General features: G+C 43.2%; 1 protein-coding gene across 1 annotated transcript in view; it reads right to left on the bottom strand.

The window, feature by feature from the left end:
• LOC119466516 (thiopurine S-methyltransferase) overlaps window positions 1–12,757 on the bottom strand; it is a 40,259-nt gene that overhangs the window by 22,326 nt on the left and 5,176 nt on the right. The window contains exons 4-7 of the mRNA XM_037727035.2: window positions 12,451–12,580; window positions 7,712–7,764; window positions 3,586–3,660; window positions 555–640 (exon numbers count right to left, since the gene is read on the bottom strand). Coding sequence (XP_037582963.1) covers window positions 555–640; window positions 3,586–3,660; window positions 7,712–7,764; window positions 12,451–12,580 — 344 coding nt within the window. The remainder of the gene's footprint in view (window positions 1–554; window positions 641–3,585; window positions 3,661–7,711; window positions 7,765–12,450; window positions 12,581–12,757) is intronic.

Below are 12,757 nucleotides of genomic sequence, written 5' to 3'. Positions count from 1 at the left end.
GAATCTCATTGATACGATCTTCACCGGAACCAGAAAATAAAATGTATCATCCGAAAATGGTATTATCCGAACATAATCGTATATAAGAAACATAAATAGTATATAAAAAAAACGTATTATCCCAAAAAACATATTATGCAGAATCGTATCAACGAGATTCCACTGTATGCATTACCCCCGCCACCAGAACGGACACGTGAAGAGTTCTGGGAGAAAAATTCAATGCTATTGCCATTAAAGCACATGCATGAAAAGAACGGGGAGACACTGCTGCAGTTGAGTGGTTTATTCCGACTGAGCAGAGCACCCGACGTGGAAAACACCTGCCCGAACAATCGTGGGGCTGCAATGTCTGAAATGTCGTTCAGACACCACTCAAATACCACTCAAACGCTACTCAGATGCTGACACAGTGCCCGGCACATTTCTTTAGCGTGCCCAAGATTGTAACCAACAAGACATGACACAGCACGAGAAACACGCCCATAGTGATGAATAGATGACAGGCACATACTACACAGCAAAATACAAAAATGACGGACCAAAGAACTGACCTTTGAAAGATGGGTCATCATACACGACTGTGCAAAGTCCGTAGGAAAAACCAGGTGACAGAAGAGACTTGATAACACTTGCATACCTGCAAAAGTCGACAAAAAAGAAGTGCGCAGTGCAACCCTTCTTTTTGAAGCTCTGGTCTCCGTTTTCTAGTACAAACTTCACAGCAAGAACTTGAAAATCAACATGTACACTGCACATGCAAATGTTCTCAATTAAGAAACTCTTAACAGGAATGGAATGCTTACAATGCCTGCTAATGTGTGGCATCTTGTTACCGTTAGCTTATGAAGATGGCTAATGAAATAGGATCACTGCAGCGCTCACTGCAGCAAACCGAACCTCAAAACACATGAAGCCATTGAATAACCTCACGGTGAGACTGAAAATAATTCTTTTTAACTCTATTTAACTCCAAATATACTCCATTTACCAATCCCGTGAAGTACAGTGAAGGCTATGGTTCACATAAGCCAACCAGAATAAGGAACTACGAATAACGTTCCTCCGCTGTCCAATGCCGATCGCACGTTGCACGATGCTGACTGAACAAAAGCTTCTCGGGGGTGCAGCGGCGCACAATGAACAAGCCACTTTACTTTACCCCTTCTCAGAAAGACACAGCCAGCTCTCATTGCCGATTGGCTAACGCGAGCCCTAGCTTTCAGTTCATTGCACGGTGTAAGTAAGACAGAGTACAGTTGACTGGTTCCAAAGCTACGGCAGTGGCACGTTGCAGCCAAATCAAGCATGTCAGTCACACTATCTACTGCCTAGAAAACCAGAATTCATCGTCATCATCCACTGCATGACTAATACCTCTCCCTGCAATCTCCAGTTATCCCTGTCCTGTGCCAGCTGACACCACCCTACGCCTTCAAATTTCCTAGTTTCATCATACCACCAAGTTGTATGCCGTCCTCAACTGTGCTTGCATTCTCTTGGCGCTCATTCTGTAACTTTAACGCAGCGCAGGTTATCTGCCCCCGTATCACCATGGCCTGCATAACTCCATTTCTGTTCCTTAAGCTCCACTAGAAAACCAGCTAACCCAAGTTTGCTCTAAACCATACTGATGTCTTCCTGTCTCTTAACACTATGCTTATCGCTATTTGTTCTAAATGTAGGTGCTAAATGTTTCTACTTCACACTACTTTTACACTTCAATTGCCAATGAATGGAATATTGTATTCATACACTCACACAGATATTACTAATGACACTCAGCAATGTTAATACGACTGCATAAATATGGCTTTGATGAGTTATGTCTGTAAGATGCAGTACTCATGCTCCTGATATCCATATAAGCAGTATAGCCAACAGTATGATTCAACAAAGCACCAATTGGCAACAAAGCACAACAATCCACTTGCTGCTCATGTTGTTGGAATTGTTCAGAGCCTACCAGATTCCTGTAGAAAAAGATCATAATTTATTAACTCCTTTGGCCGTACACATACTTTCATCAGGTCAGCTCAAGCCTGTTCGGCTTGTCAGGCTATACACTGCAGTCGGTAACTGCGAAGCAATATATCGTACATTTTAACACAAGGCCCCACATTAATGTAAGGACTGCACCCTTAAATTTGGGCCCTAATATTAAAAGAAAGAAAGCTTTTCAATAATTATATATGTAAAAACTGTACACCCCTTCCTCATCGCACACTTAGTCAGCTGCGGCAAAACTGTGTCTGCACAGTTCTCACTCGCCTTACACAACCACTTACTTCATGCCAGAAGTGTTTTCGGCTGTGCCTCTTTCACAGAATATTTTATTTCAATCCACGCCTCAAAGAGAAGTTCCTCCATCAGCTTTCGAACGTATGACCTTGTACTGATCATTTCTAAAAAGTTGGTGCGTTTCTTTGTCACACTAATGCTTATTTCAACTCACTTGCACCAAAAGCTGCAGAAGAGTGACACCAACTCCCTGCCTCCATCACTGCCATCTCCAACTCCAAGTAATTCAATACAGCCACTAATACTCGTACATGTCCTTGTCCTTCTCTGTAAAGCTTTCGGGCAACTTAAATTATGAAAATAAGCAAGTAAATTATTTATTATTGAAATAGGTCTGCATTGACAACAGTGCAAGCCTGGAATACTATCACAACATGCTCCAGACAAATTCTTAGGTCAATGTTTCTATGCACTCCAACTTATAACACCCATTCCATGACCTTATCACTTATCAGACTGTCATGAACAAGAAGAGGAGGAACCAAGGGGCCCAATTTTTGTTAGTCACGACCGCATGCAGCCAACAAATAATGAAGCTAAGGAAAGCGTAAGGGAAATTATGTGTTGCTTTTAATTGAAGTGTGGAAATGATAAGGTAAAGGGAAATGAAAGTGGACAAAAAAACAACTTGTTGTCGGTGAGGGCCATACCCACAACTTCAACTGTCATGTTCCCCATGAGACACTGCTGCTGCTAACGCGAGTGCTTCGATGTCCCGGCACAAATGGATGAGGTGTGAAACTTCACAGGAAAAGTTCCCAGTTTTGACACTAGTGACAGTTCTTTCTTTTCAACTTTTATACTTCATTTAATCATAGTCATGAGGGCACAACGATGATCGTTTCCCAATGCAGATGAGACACAGCTGGGCAACTTTGGTGAGTGAGCAGCATGGCGTTAATAGCTGTTAGCAAATGCATCACAACAACAACACGGCGGTGATTATTTTTTGTTATGCATGATCAGTTGAGGCCAGGAAACCACTGGACAGCTGTCACCTGGCATGACTAGATTTCAGTCACATCAGCGCCAACAGCTTTCGATGGCAATTTAAAGCTATCATGGGACACCACACGGTGCACAGACCCAAAGTGCACCTAACGGTGCAATAAACATGAGAAGACAATGCAGCTGTTCTTTCATGCACTTCTGCTCAGCTAGCCTTTGCATTCTGAGCTGATAAAAAAAAGGGGGGGAAATGCAGTCCAAAAAGCCACAGCCACATTACGATGTGGAGCTTAACCCGATATTCGTGCACACGCCTCTCTGTTGCCTCAGGCTTACCTCGGACGCTCGTCATCGTTGACAGCTACCAGGGCACCCCTGTCCCAGACAATGTCCATGGTTCCAGCACAGTCCCTGCAATAAAACATGGCACACCATGAAGGTCCTAGTATTACTAGGAACTGACAGTTGGTACAGCTTCAAAACTGGCAAAATAAGATAAACACGCTTTTATCTTTTTTAACTCTTCAAAACAGAAACGGTATGTATGTGTGCACATCTAATAGTCGGCAACAGCAACGACAGAAGCTAAGTACCCAGAGGACCTTGGAGCATTTCTTGCTTTCGATATGATAAACAAACCTCATCATCTCATAGGCAATGCTCTCATCGGTATCTGGGCCAAACATGATTCCTCTACATGGCTTTGAGAGTGAAAAACTTGGCTCGCAAGGCCACCTGCCCCTTCCTTGAACTTCAAGAAATCCCTGCTATCATTCATGCTTACAGCGATACATTGATAAACACGACTATTGGCCGGATTTCTTTAGACCTCACAGCTAAGCAGTGCCTCCGGCAAGACAAAAAATTAACCAATTCAGGAACTGCCAAGGAAGTGGTGACATCTGATTGTGGGGAACAAAAAAACTCCACCAGTGGCGTCCAAGATCAGGCAGCATAACAGAATTATCTTAGAGGTTATGCCCATAATAAAATGGAATGCAATGATGCACGGTGCAGTGCAGGTATCGCTTCACATAAGTACATATCGTAAGAAGCCAACAAACAAAGATGCCAAGGTCAACATAGGGGAAATTACCTGTGCTTATTATTTGAATTAAAGAAATGACAAATTAATGGAAATCAAAGTGGATGAAAAAACAACTGGCCGCAAGTGGGACACAGACCCACGTCTTCGCATTATGCGTGCGATGCTCTTACCAATTGAGCTACCACGGCGCCATTTTCCCATCCACTTTCTGGGGTATTTATGTTTCGCTGCAAGAACTAAACCTACAAGTGTTAGCCAGCACCACCGCTCATGGCCTTGACGGCGGATGTGGAACATCCTTTCTACTGCAGGCGTCACGTGGACATGATGCCTGCGTTTTCTTCACGTTTTTCTCACGTACACATAAGTAGAGCGGCAGATTGAGGCACTGTCAGTAAGAACAACGAAAAGACGGAGAAGGCATGAAACAATGGAAAGAGTCGTATTTGACTGCAGATGATTCCATTGATTTGAAAAGCATTAAAAGTTATTAGCTATATTAAAAGAGCATTAGTTTTAGTAGTTATGCACTAAACTAATGCGCGGAAATCAGGAGCGTACTGCAACAAGATAAAATCCCAGTTATGCAAAAAAAGGTTTCTAGACATTTAGTTACCACAGCTATCTCAGCTTAAAGAAGATGACGAAATGACTGTAAAAATTCTATAGTTGTCAGCAATGTATTTCTCGACTCTCAAAGACCACAGTACAGGGACGTGTGTTTTTCTTGTAAAGTCGTAGAAAAATGATTTTGCACTTATCGTTGCTTTGTTTTACTGAAATATTACAGAAGGATCACATTTTTTTGTACCGATAATTCAATGTAACATTTGGCACAGTTACATGCCTGGTTTTAAAGAAAAAAAAATGCAACGTTGCCTACATCTATAAGAAAGCCATATCTGCTGCCAAAGCAGAGCTAGCTCGAACTTGGGTCGCTGCATGTCAGCAGCAGTAGCTGATCTGAGAGGGTTGCTGCATGTTCCAGAGGAGCAGACAACAACTAACCTATATCACTAACTAGCAAGCTATTAGAACACATCATGTACTCACACCTAGTTAACTTTGCAGAAGCCAACTCATTTTTCATGCCATGTCAGAATGGTTTCTGAAAATCACTTCTTCTAAAATGCCAGTTTATTTGTTTTACAAATGATCCTTCCTCCAGTGTTGACAATGGAGACATCACTGACAACACATTTCTCCATTTTCGCAACGCGTTTGACCTTGCCTGTCCCCAACTACTTCGTTTTAAACTAAGTAACTTAAACATCGACCCTATCATTATAGCTTGGATTGAACATTTTCTTACTAAAAGAACAAAATGCATAACCACTAATGACTGCAATTCCTCCTCTGTTCAGTTCACTCCGGCGTCCAGTTCTTGGACCCCTTGTCTTTTTATTTCGTGTCAACAATTTGCCAATGTTTTTCAGTCACCTATTAGGTTATATGCTGATGATTAGGTAATTTAACGTGTAATGTCCCCTGGCTCAGATTCTTCTGTACTTCAGTCTGACCTTAGCACGGTCACTAGCTGGTGCAGCGTCAGGCAAACGTGTGTTAATTCTAAAAAACGTAAATCAATGAGAATATCTTGCAAAGACAAAGCACCTCCTTCTAACCTTCCTCTATAACACTGGTGGTTCGGAGCTATATGAATTAACTTGGTATAAGCATCTAGGAGCGCACATAACTGCGAATATTTCCTGGCAAACTCGCATTCATTATGTAGTCAATAATGCTAACAGAATGTTAAGCTGCTTACATTACAACTTCCCAGGAGCACCATCATCACTAAAACAAACACTGTATAAAAGATTTGTACGCTCCAAGCCCAAATATGCACTTGCAGTGTGGGATCCAAATGACAATATTTTATTATACAAACTGAATCTGCACGTTACCATATGTAATTATTCTTGGCTTTCATGTGTGATCCTATGAAAGTATCCTTACACCTTCCTAACCTTCTCTTATGCAGGAAAATGTCCTATTTATTGTTATTTTATAAAATCTTTGATAATGCAGCACTGGAAGAACTACATTGTGAGCCATCGGATGTTTCGTCACATTTCACAGCAAGAAAATAGGCATTCCTTTTGTATCCGTTCAACCTGAAGACAGTGACTAATTGGAACTGCCTGCCTACCTTCGTTGTGAACGTCATTAACATTTCTGTATTTAAAGCTGCCGTCCATCACTACTGTATGCTGTAACTACTTCATCATGTTATAGTGTACATGTGATCTTTCATCGCCATTGCCTTCTGTGACACCTTCAAGCATTGAAAGTATTGGAATAAATGCAATAAAACGGTCAGTGTTTGTCGGTGCTCAGTGAAAGAAGTGCGCGGGGGTTCTTTTACAATTGGACCACCTATGTGAGTGATCCCTCCAAATCAGCGATGGCCCAGTGGTATTCCGAAAATGTGTCATGTCACCACTTTAGTGATGATTGGGCCACAATGTATGGCGAGCACGTGGCGAAATGCTTCGTGGCGAAACAGGCGTCTCGTCACTGGTAGACGGAAGACAGCAGGCCAACGTGTCGGACACCAGCAATCAAGGCTCTAAGGCCGTCCATGGAGCTGTCGGCAGACCGTTGCCCTTGGACAAGGCGTTCGCCAGCACGAGTACTGCAGCTCGGTGCATGGCGTGGCCTGCTGTGCAACTCTTTGTCGCGAGCATTGCGGATCGCGGGCAAGGTGTCTCCTTTGTCAGCTGTTCGGCGGAGCACCGTTCATGGCCTGGCTAATGGCCGCATATGCGCCAAGCACTGCGGCTCGCGCGCAAGCTGTCTGCTGGGCAGGTTGACCATTCCTGCAACGGGCACTGTGGCTCGAATGCAGACTGACTGTTGAGCGGTCGTCTGCAGTTCGTGAAGAGCCATCTTCTACCCATACCTAGTGTATTACATACCTAGTGTATTACACGTCTCATGTCATGTGCCGTAAGGTTCTGTGTGCTTGTAGTTTTTTTTTTGTAGTTTCGTAAATGTAGTTCGGATATTCAATCATGAGTCTGACTGCTTTTCTTGCATCCTTTTCCTCATCACGCGGCACAACAACCAAGTGTGACGAACGCCCTCGTAATTTTCTTTTACACACACATACTCAGCAGGATCGCTAGTATGTGTACGCGCAACGTTGATGCCAGTAGCTGAAGGCAGAACGCTGCCTTGGCTCTACTGCGGAACTGACCTTGGGGAGCACGATGGTGCATCTAATTGGCTTCACCACTTTTCCAGCCAACTACACGGTACGTCGCTTACATCTCGGAAAACCTTCCAAACCTCTGTGCATGAGCTGTGTATATGTCTTCAACATGGGTGCAAATGAACCTCAATTGTCTCTATAATTTCTATTGCAATAAAATCAGGAAATCTTCACACTGTAGCTCATGGGGAACTCACCTGTTGAATTCGAATATGCTGCAAACAAATATCTGCAAACGGTGGTCTAGAGTCTGCAACAATCAGAACAAGAGACACAAAAACTTATTTTGCTGAAAAGAAAAAGAAACATGTAAATAGGAATCATAATGATATCGCTGCTGGAAACTGGTAGTCACATTTGGCCATGGTAAAATTGGCTATTAAAGACCTAGATTAAACGCGATATCTGCCATTAAAGCTCCCAGGCAAAATTGCTCGTGACTCGTACACAGATAAAGCAATATGAAAAGTCCCCTTCACCAGCATTGATCAATCATTATAGCGCATAGATCTTGAGAAGCGTTACATTGGTTGGCAAGTACACCACTGTCTAAATCAAGAAGAATTGGTAGAAACTCACCAGTCAATTAGGTTCACTCATTTCAGTGACATCACAGCAGAGGCCAACTTTTTTCAACATCAGTTTCTTTTGGAAATTTGACAGAGCCCACAGGCACAGATGGAACGTGCAGTGCTGTTTTGTAGGCAGAGCTTACATTGAATTCTTAGGCTGTCACCAAGTACAAATACTTGGATACCCTTAGAGTACTATCGCACTTTGCCAAAGATTGCAAAAGTGTGAACCCGACTGAAAACTGCAAAAAAGCTTAATTAGAATTTACGCAACATGTTACAGCAAATGTGAATTCAAATACAAGTATGATACAATGGTGAAACTGGCTACATTTCAAGAGACACGTCACGCAGCCTGATGAGTATGATGTCTGGAAATTATGTGTGCCCTCTAGTGCTTTCGCCAAAGAAGTGGAAACAACAAGCCATAAGATTGGATGCAGAAGTTTAAGTGTACTCACTAAAGAAAAGGAACAAACATATATTGCCTGCGTCTGGCACCGCTACAAACTGAAACCACAAGAAACAAGTTAAGTTAAACAGAAATGATGGGACACTTCTTACAATGCATGTACAGTCGTCGTCAATATGAAAGAGAATACCTCATTTGTTTCAGATGCCCTTAGGGGCCAAGCACACATGCCATCTATAAAAGTGTTCAGTGATCAGTGATACTAAAGTTCAACAGGAAAACTTACTATTATGTATCAAGTTCCCACATTTGAACACATGGACCACGAGTTACTGTCGTTTTCAAAAAAATCGCTGTCCCCTTTCATATTGATGACGACTGTACACTGCTCGCATCATGTAGACAGGCATGCTTGAAACTGTTGCATTTCATTATGATAGCATTTTAGGCAGACTTTACACATTTTGTAGACATCCGTGTGGCAAAAAATGTGGGTGTTCCCGAGGGCAGTGCAGTATAACACAGCATCTGAAAGCACTAGCTGTCACAAGGGAAGAATGCGAGAGACTGGCGTGTGATGCACGCGCCAGATGTTTCAAAAAGCGACTTTGGCACAAGAGAAGTATGCGTGCGTACGTGGTCTAATGGTCTGAGCATTGGACTGAAGAGCTGGAAGACAAGAGATTCGATCCCACCATCGATCACACAATTCTTTATACAGTAAAATCTTTTCATAATGAAGTTGAAGGGGACTATAACACACTTTGTTATACTGACATTCAAAATACAGTATAGACCACTTATAACGTAACCGCTTATAGTGCAGGACCGTATAGTACGGTCTTTTCAGACTCCCGTTAATTTTCCCATAGCACTCCATGTATACGCATACCACTTACAGTGCAGCCGCGTGAGACGAAATACCGGTTATAATGCGGCTTCCGCGGGAAAATCTCACCGACAAGGGCGGCAGCGAGCACGCTTCTCAACAAGGTGTGTGCTCCTGGCCGGCGTATGCATTATTCAATGCAATCAAACTCTCGTTAATTCGGACTTATTTCGCCGCACATCGGTTAATTCGGACTACTTTCAGAGCTCGGTGAGCAAGGAGTGCCGGAAATGTGCGACGCAAAAGAGCAAGAACGGCGCTAGCGTCCAACCAAAACGAAGCGGCGGAGTCCGCATCGCCACAGCCATCAGTTGAAATCGTACGTGAATGACAGCAACGCCGGAACGCTTCATGCTTATTTGTGTCTTTAAAGCCTGTATTCTTGCGTTTACCGCCGCGCATAACACCGCGTTGGCCACGGGCTTTCGTAACTGCATAGTCGTCATACACGATCGCATCGATAGCGGCGGCGGTTTTCTCCGCAGCGATTGTGGCGAGCAGTAGTTTCGTTTTTACTCGGTAAGCGCGTCGGCCGCGTGCCTAAAGAACTGCATAGTCGCCATCGATGATCGCATAGATAGCGACCGCGGTTTCGACTGCAGGTGTTGCAGCGAATGGTAGTTAATTCATCCAGACTCGGTGCGTGTGTCGGACGCGTGCCTTCAGCACCGCAAAGTCGCCATTCATAATCGTGTCGATAGCGGTCACGGTTTTTTTTCCGCAGCGGTTGCGGCAAACAGTTGTTTCGTTTTGACTCGTTGCAAAGCTGTCGAGCTTGAGGAGCACCGGCTACATCACGATTATGTTTTTGCCAGCTCACTGGCAAAAACGTAATCGCGATGTGCGCGCGATAATACAAAGCGTGTCTACATGATTGGTCTACATGTTTTGCATACGTACAGGGCTTGAAAATCGTTGTTTTGGTTATAGTGCGGTACCACTTATAGTGCAGATATTCGCGACTCTGGCGACTTATGTTATAAGCGGTCTACACTGTACATGGTGTACTACAGCCAAGAATTTATAAAAACTGAAATACTTCGTTATACTGAAAATTTCTTTATATTGAAATTCGTTATATTGAGGTTTAACTGTATACCGTTTCCTTATAACGAGGTTTGAGTGTAGCATTATAGGCAGACTTCACCCAGTTTGGAGGTACCTCAGAGAAAACTCTAGGTGCATCTAGTGTATGCAATCATGCTACAGTGTGCCCAAAATCACAAAATAGATGAGGTATAGAAAAATCATTTTGATAAATGAAGCTTTGTGTTCAATCTGGCAGCGTTCGTGACAGATAGTATGGTGAGAACTTACTATAGTGAACACTGCTATGATAGCCTCTTGTAAAAGGGAGCCAGTAGGTTGAATTGTCATGGAAACTAAATATAGTTTACACAATAAAAGGCCAGCTTAGTGCACCTTCAGAAAGAAAGCAGGGGCAGTATTCTTGTTTGTTTTAAAACACAAATAATTTTTGTGAGACTTTGAATGACCAAGCACGAGACACATTGGTGCCTACAGACAACAGCACCGAGCATGCTGTCTTAGCCCAGGGCCACGAACACTGTTGCCCATAGATGCTGAGACGTCCACAGTTGGTCATTCAAAATCTCGCAAAAGTGATCGTCTTTCAAAAATGAACGACTGAGAATACCACCCCACACTAAGGTTAATAGAACAGCTCCTCAATCATACCAGATGCAAAGCTCCACATAGGCCACCTGTTTCAGGAGTGAGGCACCCTGACAGACAAAAGCATGGGGAATCAGCCAGTTGTTGCATTATCTATGAACAATGTAACTACAAAACGGCACCAATCTCTGCTTTTATCCTCCCATCTCCTAATAAGAGGCCAGTAATCTATCTTTGCATTATTCAGTTTGTGGCCCTTAGCTTCTTCACAATTCCCTTTATTTTCCTACAAGTATTGGGCCCATACTGTGTGATCCCTCGTACAATATAGCACACATTGCTTTTAATCGTTGTCAATTTAACTCTAAAGCTATTACCTTACATATTCATCCCAGATATGAAGTCCAATGCATGTGACTGTATGAAACTCATTTAAGCACGTTCTTGCCATTAGATTTCGTGAGAATTGATAGCAATTTTATCTGGACTGTTGTCATCACAGATGGTGTACATAATGACAACCAAACTTTCGGACATGCCACGTCTCACTCAGACTTAAACCATGCCACCACCATCTCTTCACAGAACCAATGCATAAAGCCATAATGAATCTTGCTAGATTTCTTGGACATGATGCGCACGCGATGAACACAGGACTCGGTATCGTCCAACTCTAGGCAAGAACGAAGATGGTACTGGCAATAAACCGCCGTGGCACAGGAGCGAATGCGAAAGCTCCTCTTACCACAACAGTGCGTTGGACCAGCATTACTTTTTTTTCCGGCTATACAAATGCTGCGCGGCAGCTGCAAAAAAATCTTCATCAACATAGCATCAAACTATGACTTTAGAAGCTAACTCTCAAATTTAAAGAACATTTTTTCTTTTCATTCAAAATTCGTTTTCTTAGACTGCCCAATTACCCCAACATTTTATTATGGCCCATTCTGCATAAGAAGAATCGGTTGGCAACTATACTTTTTTAATGCGAGGTAGAACTCAATGTAGATATAACGAAGCGAAGTGCCAATTTACTGACTTCGTAATATCGAGGTTTAACTGTACTCAAGCTAGATAGGCATACAACTTGTGGGGACGCTCGACTCTCTTGCACCCCCTTATGTTGTTTCTACCACATGGTTTCACATTTCCTATAATGCGCCTTACCCGAGCAACTAAGCACCGCGAGCAATCAGTGTAGTTGCACAATAGTATGCGAGATGGCGCAAGTGCTGCGCTGCTCAAGAGAACCGGAAGGAGACTTAAAGTAGATCAATGGTGATTAAACAGGAGATGCCACCGGAGCCACCGTTTCAACAAGTGTACATGTTTTTGTCAAGACTGTAGCGTAGACAAGTCGAAAAGTTGGCTTCAGTGATGTACCTTTTTTGAACACTGCTGCTCAGCAGCAGGACAAGGCTTACTTACACGGAAGACTTTACACTTCAGCTCGTGGCAGGTCGTTTCCTCGCAGGGAAGGCCGTTGTCTGTGAAGAATTCACTGGCTGATCTTTCTATGTACTCCACGCCGATAACATTGTGAGCACGACCGTAGAACCTACAGGAAAACAGCCACGAGATGGGTGCAACAGTGAATCTGGAGTCAATTGCCTAAACGAATATTAGACTACATGAGGCCACCAGCAGTGTTGCCAGGCTTGGCTATTTTGTGTCAAAGTGACCACTTTTTTGACCCTGCTGGCTCAGAATTTTAGCAGCCCAACGATGATGCACA

This window comes from Dermacentor silvarum, chromosome 10, assembly GCF_013339745.2.
Source record: "Dermacentor silvarum isolate Dsil-2018 chromosome 10, BIME_Dsil_1.4, whole genome shotgun sequence".
Lineage (NCBI taxonomy): Eukaryota > Metazoa > Arthropoda > Arachnida > Ixodida > Ixodidae > Dermacentor > Dermacentor silvarum.
The sequence above is the reverse complement of the archived record's forward strand: the minus strand, read 5'-3'. Positions and strand labels throughout refer to the sequence as shown.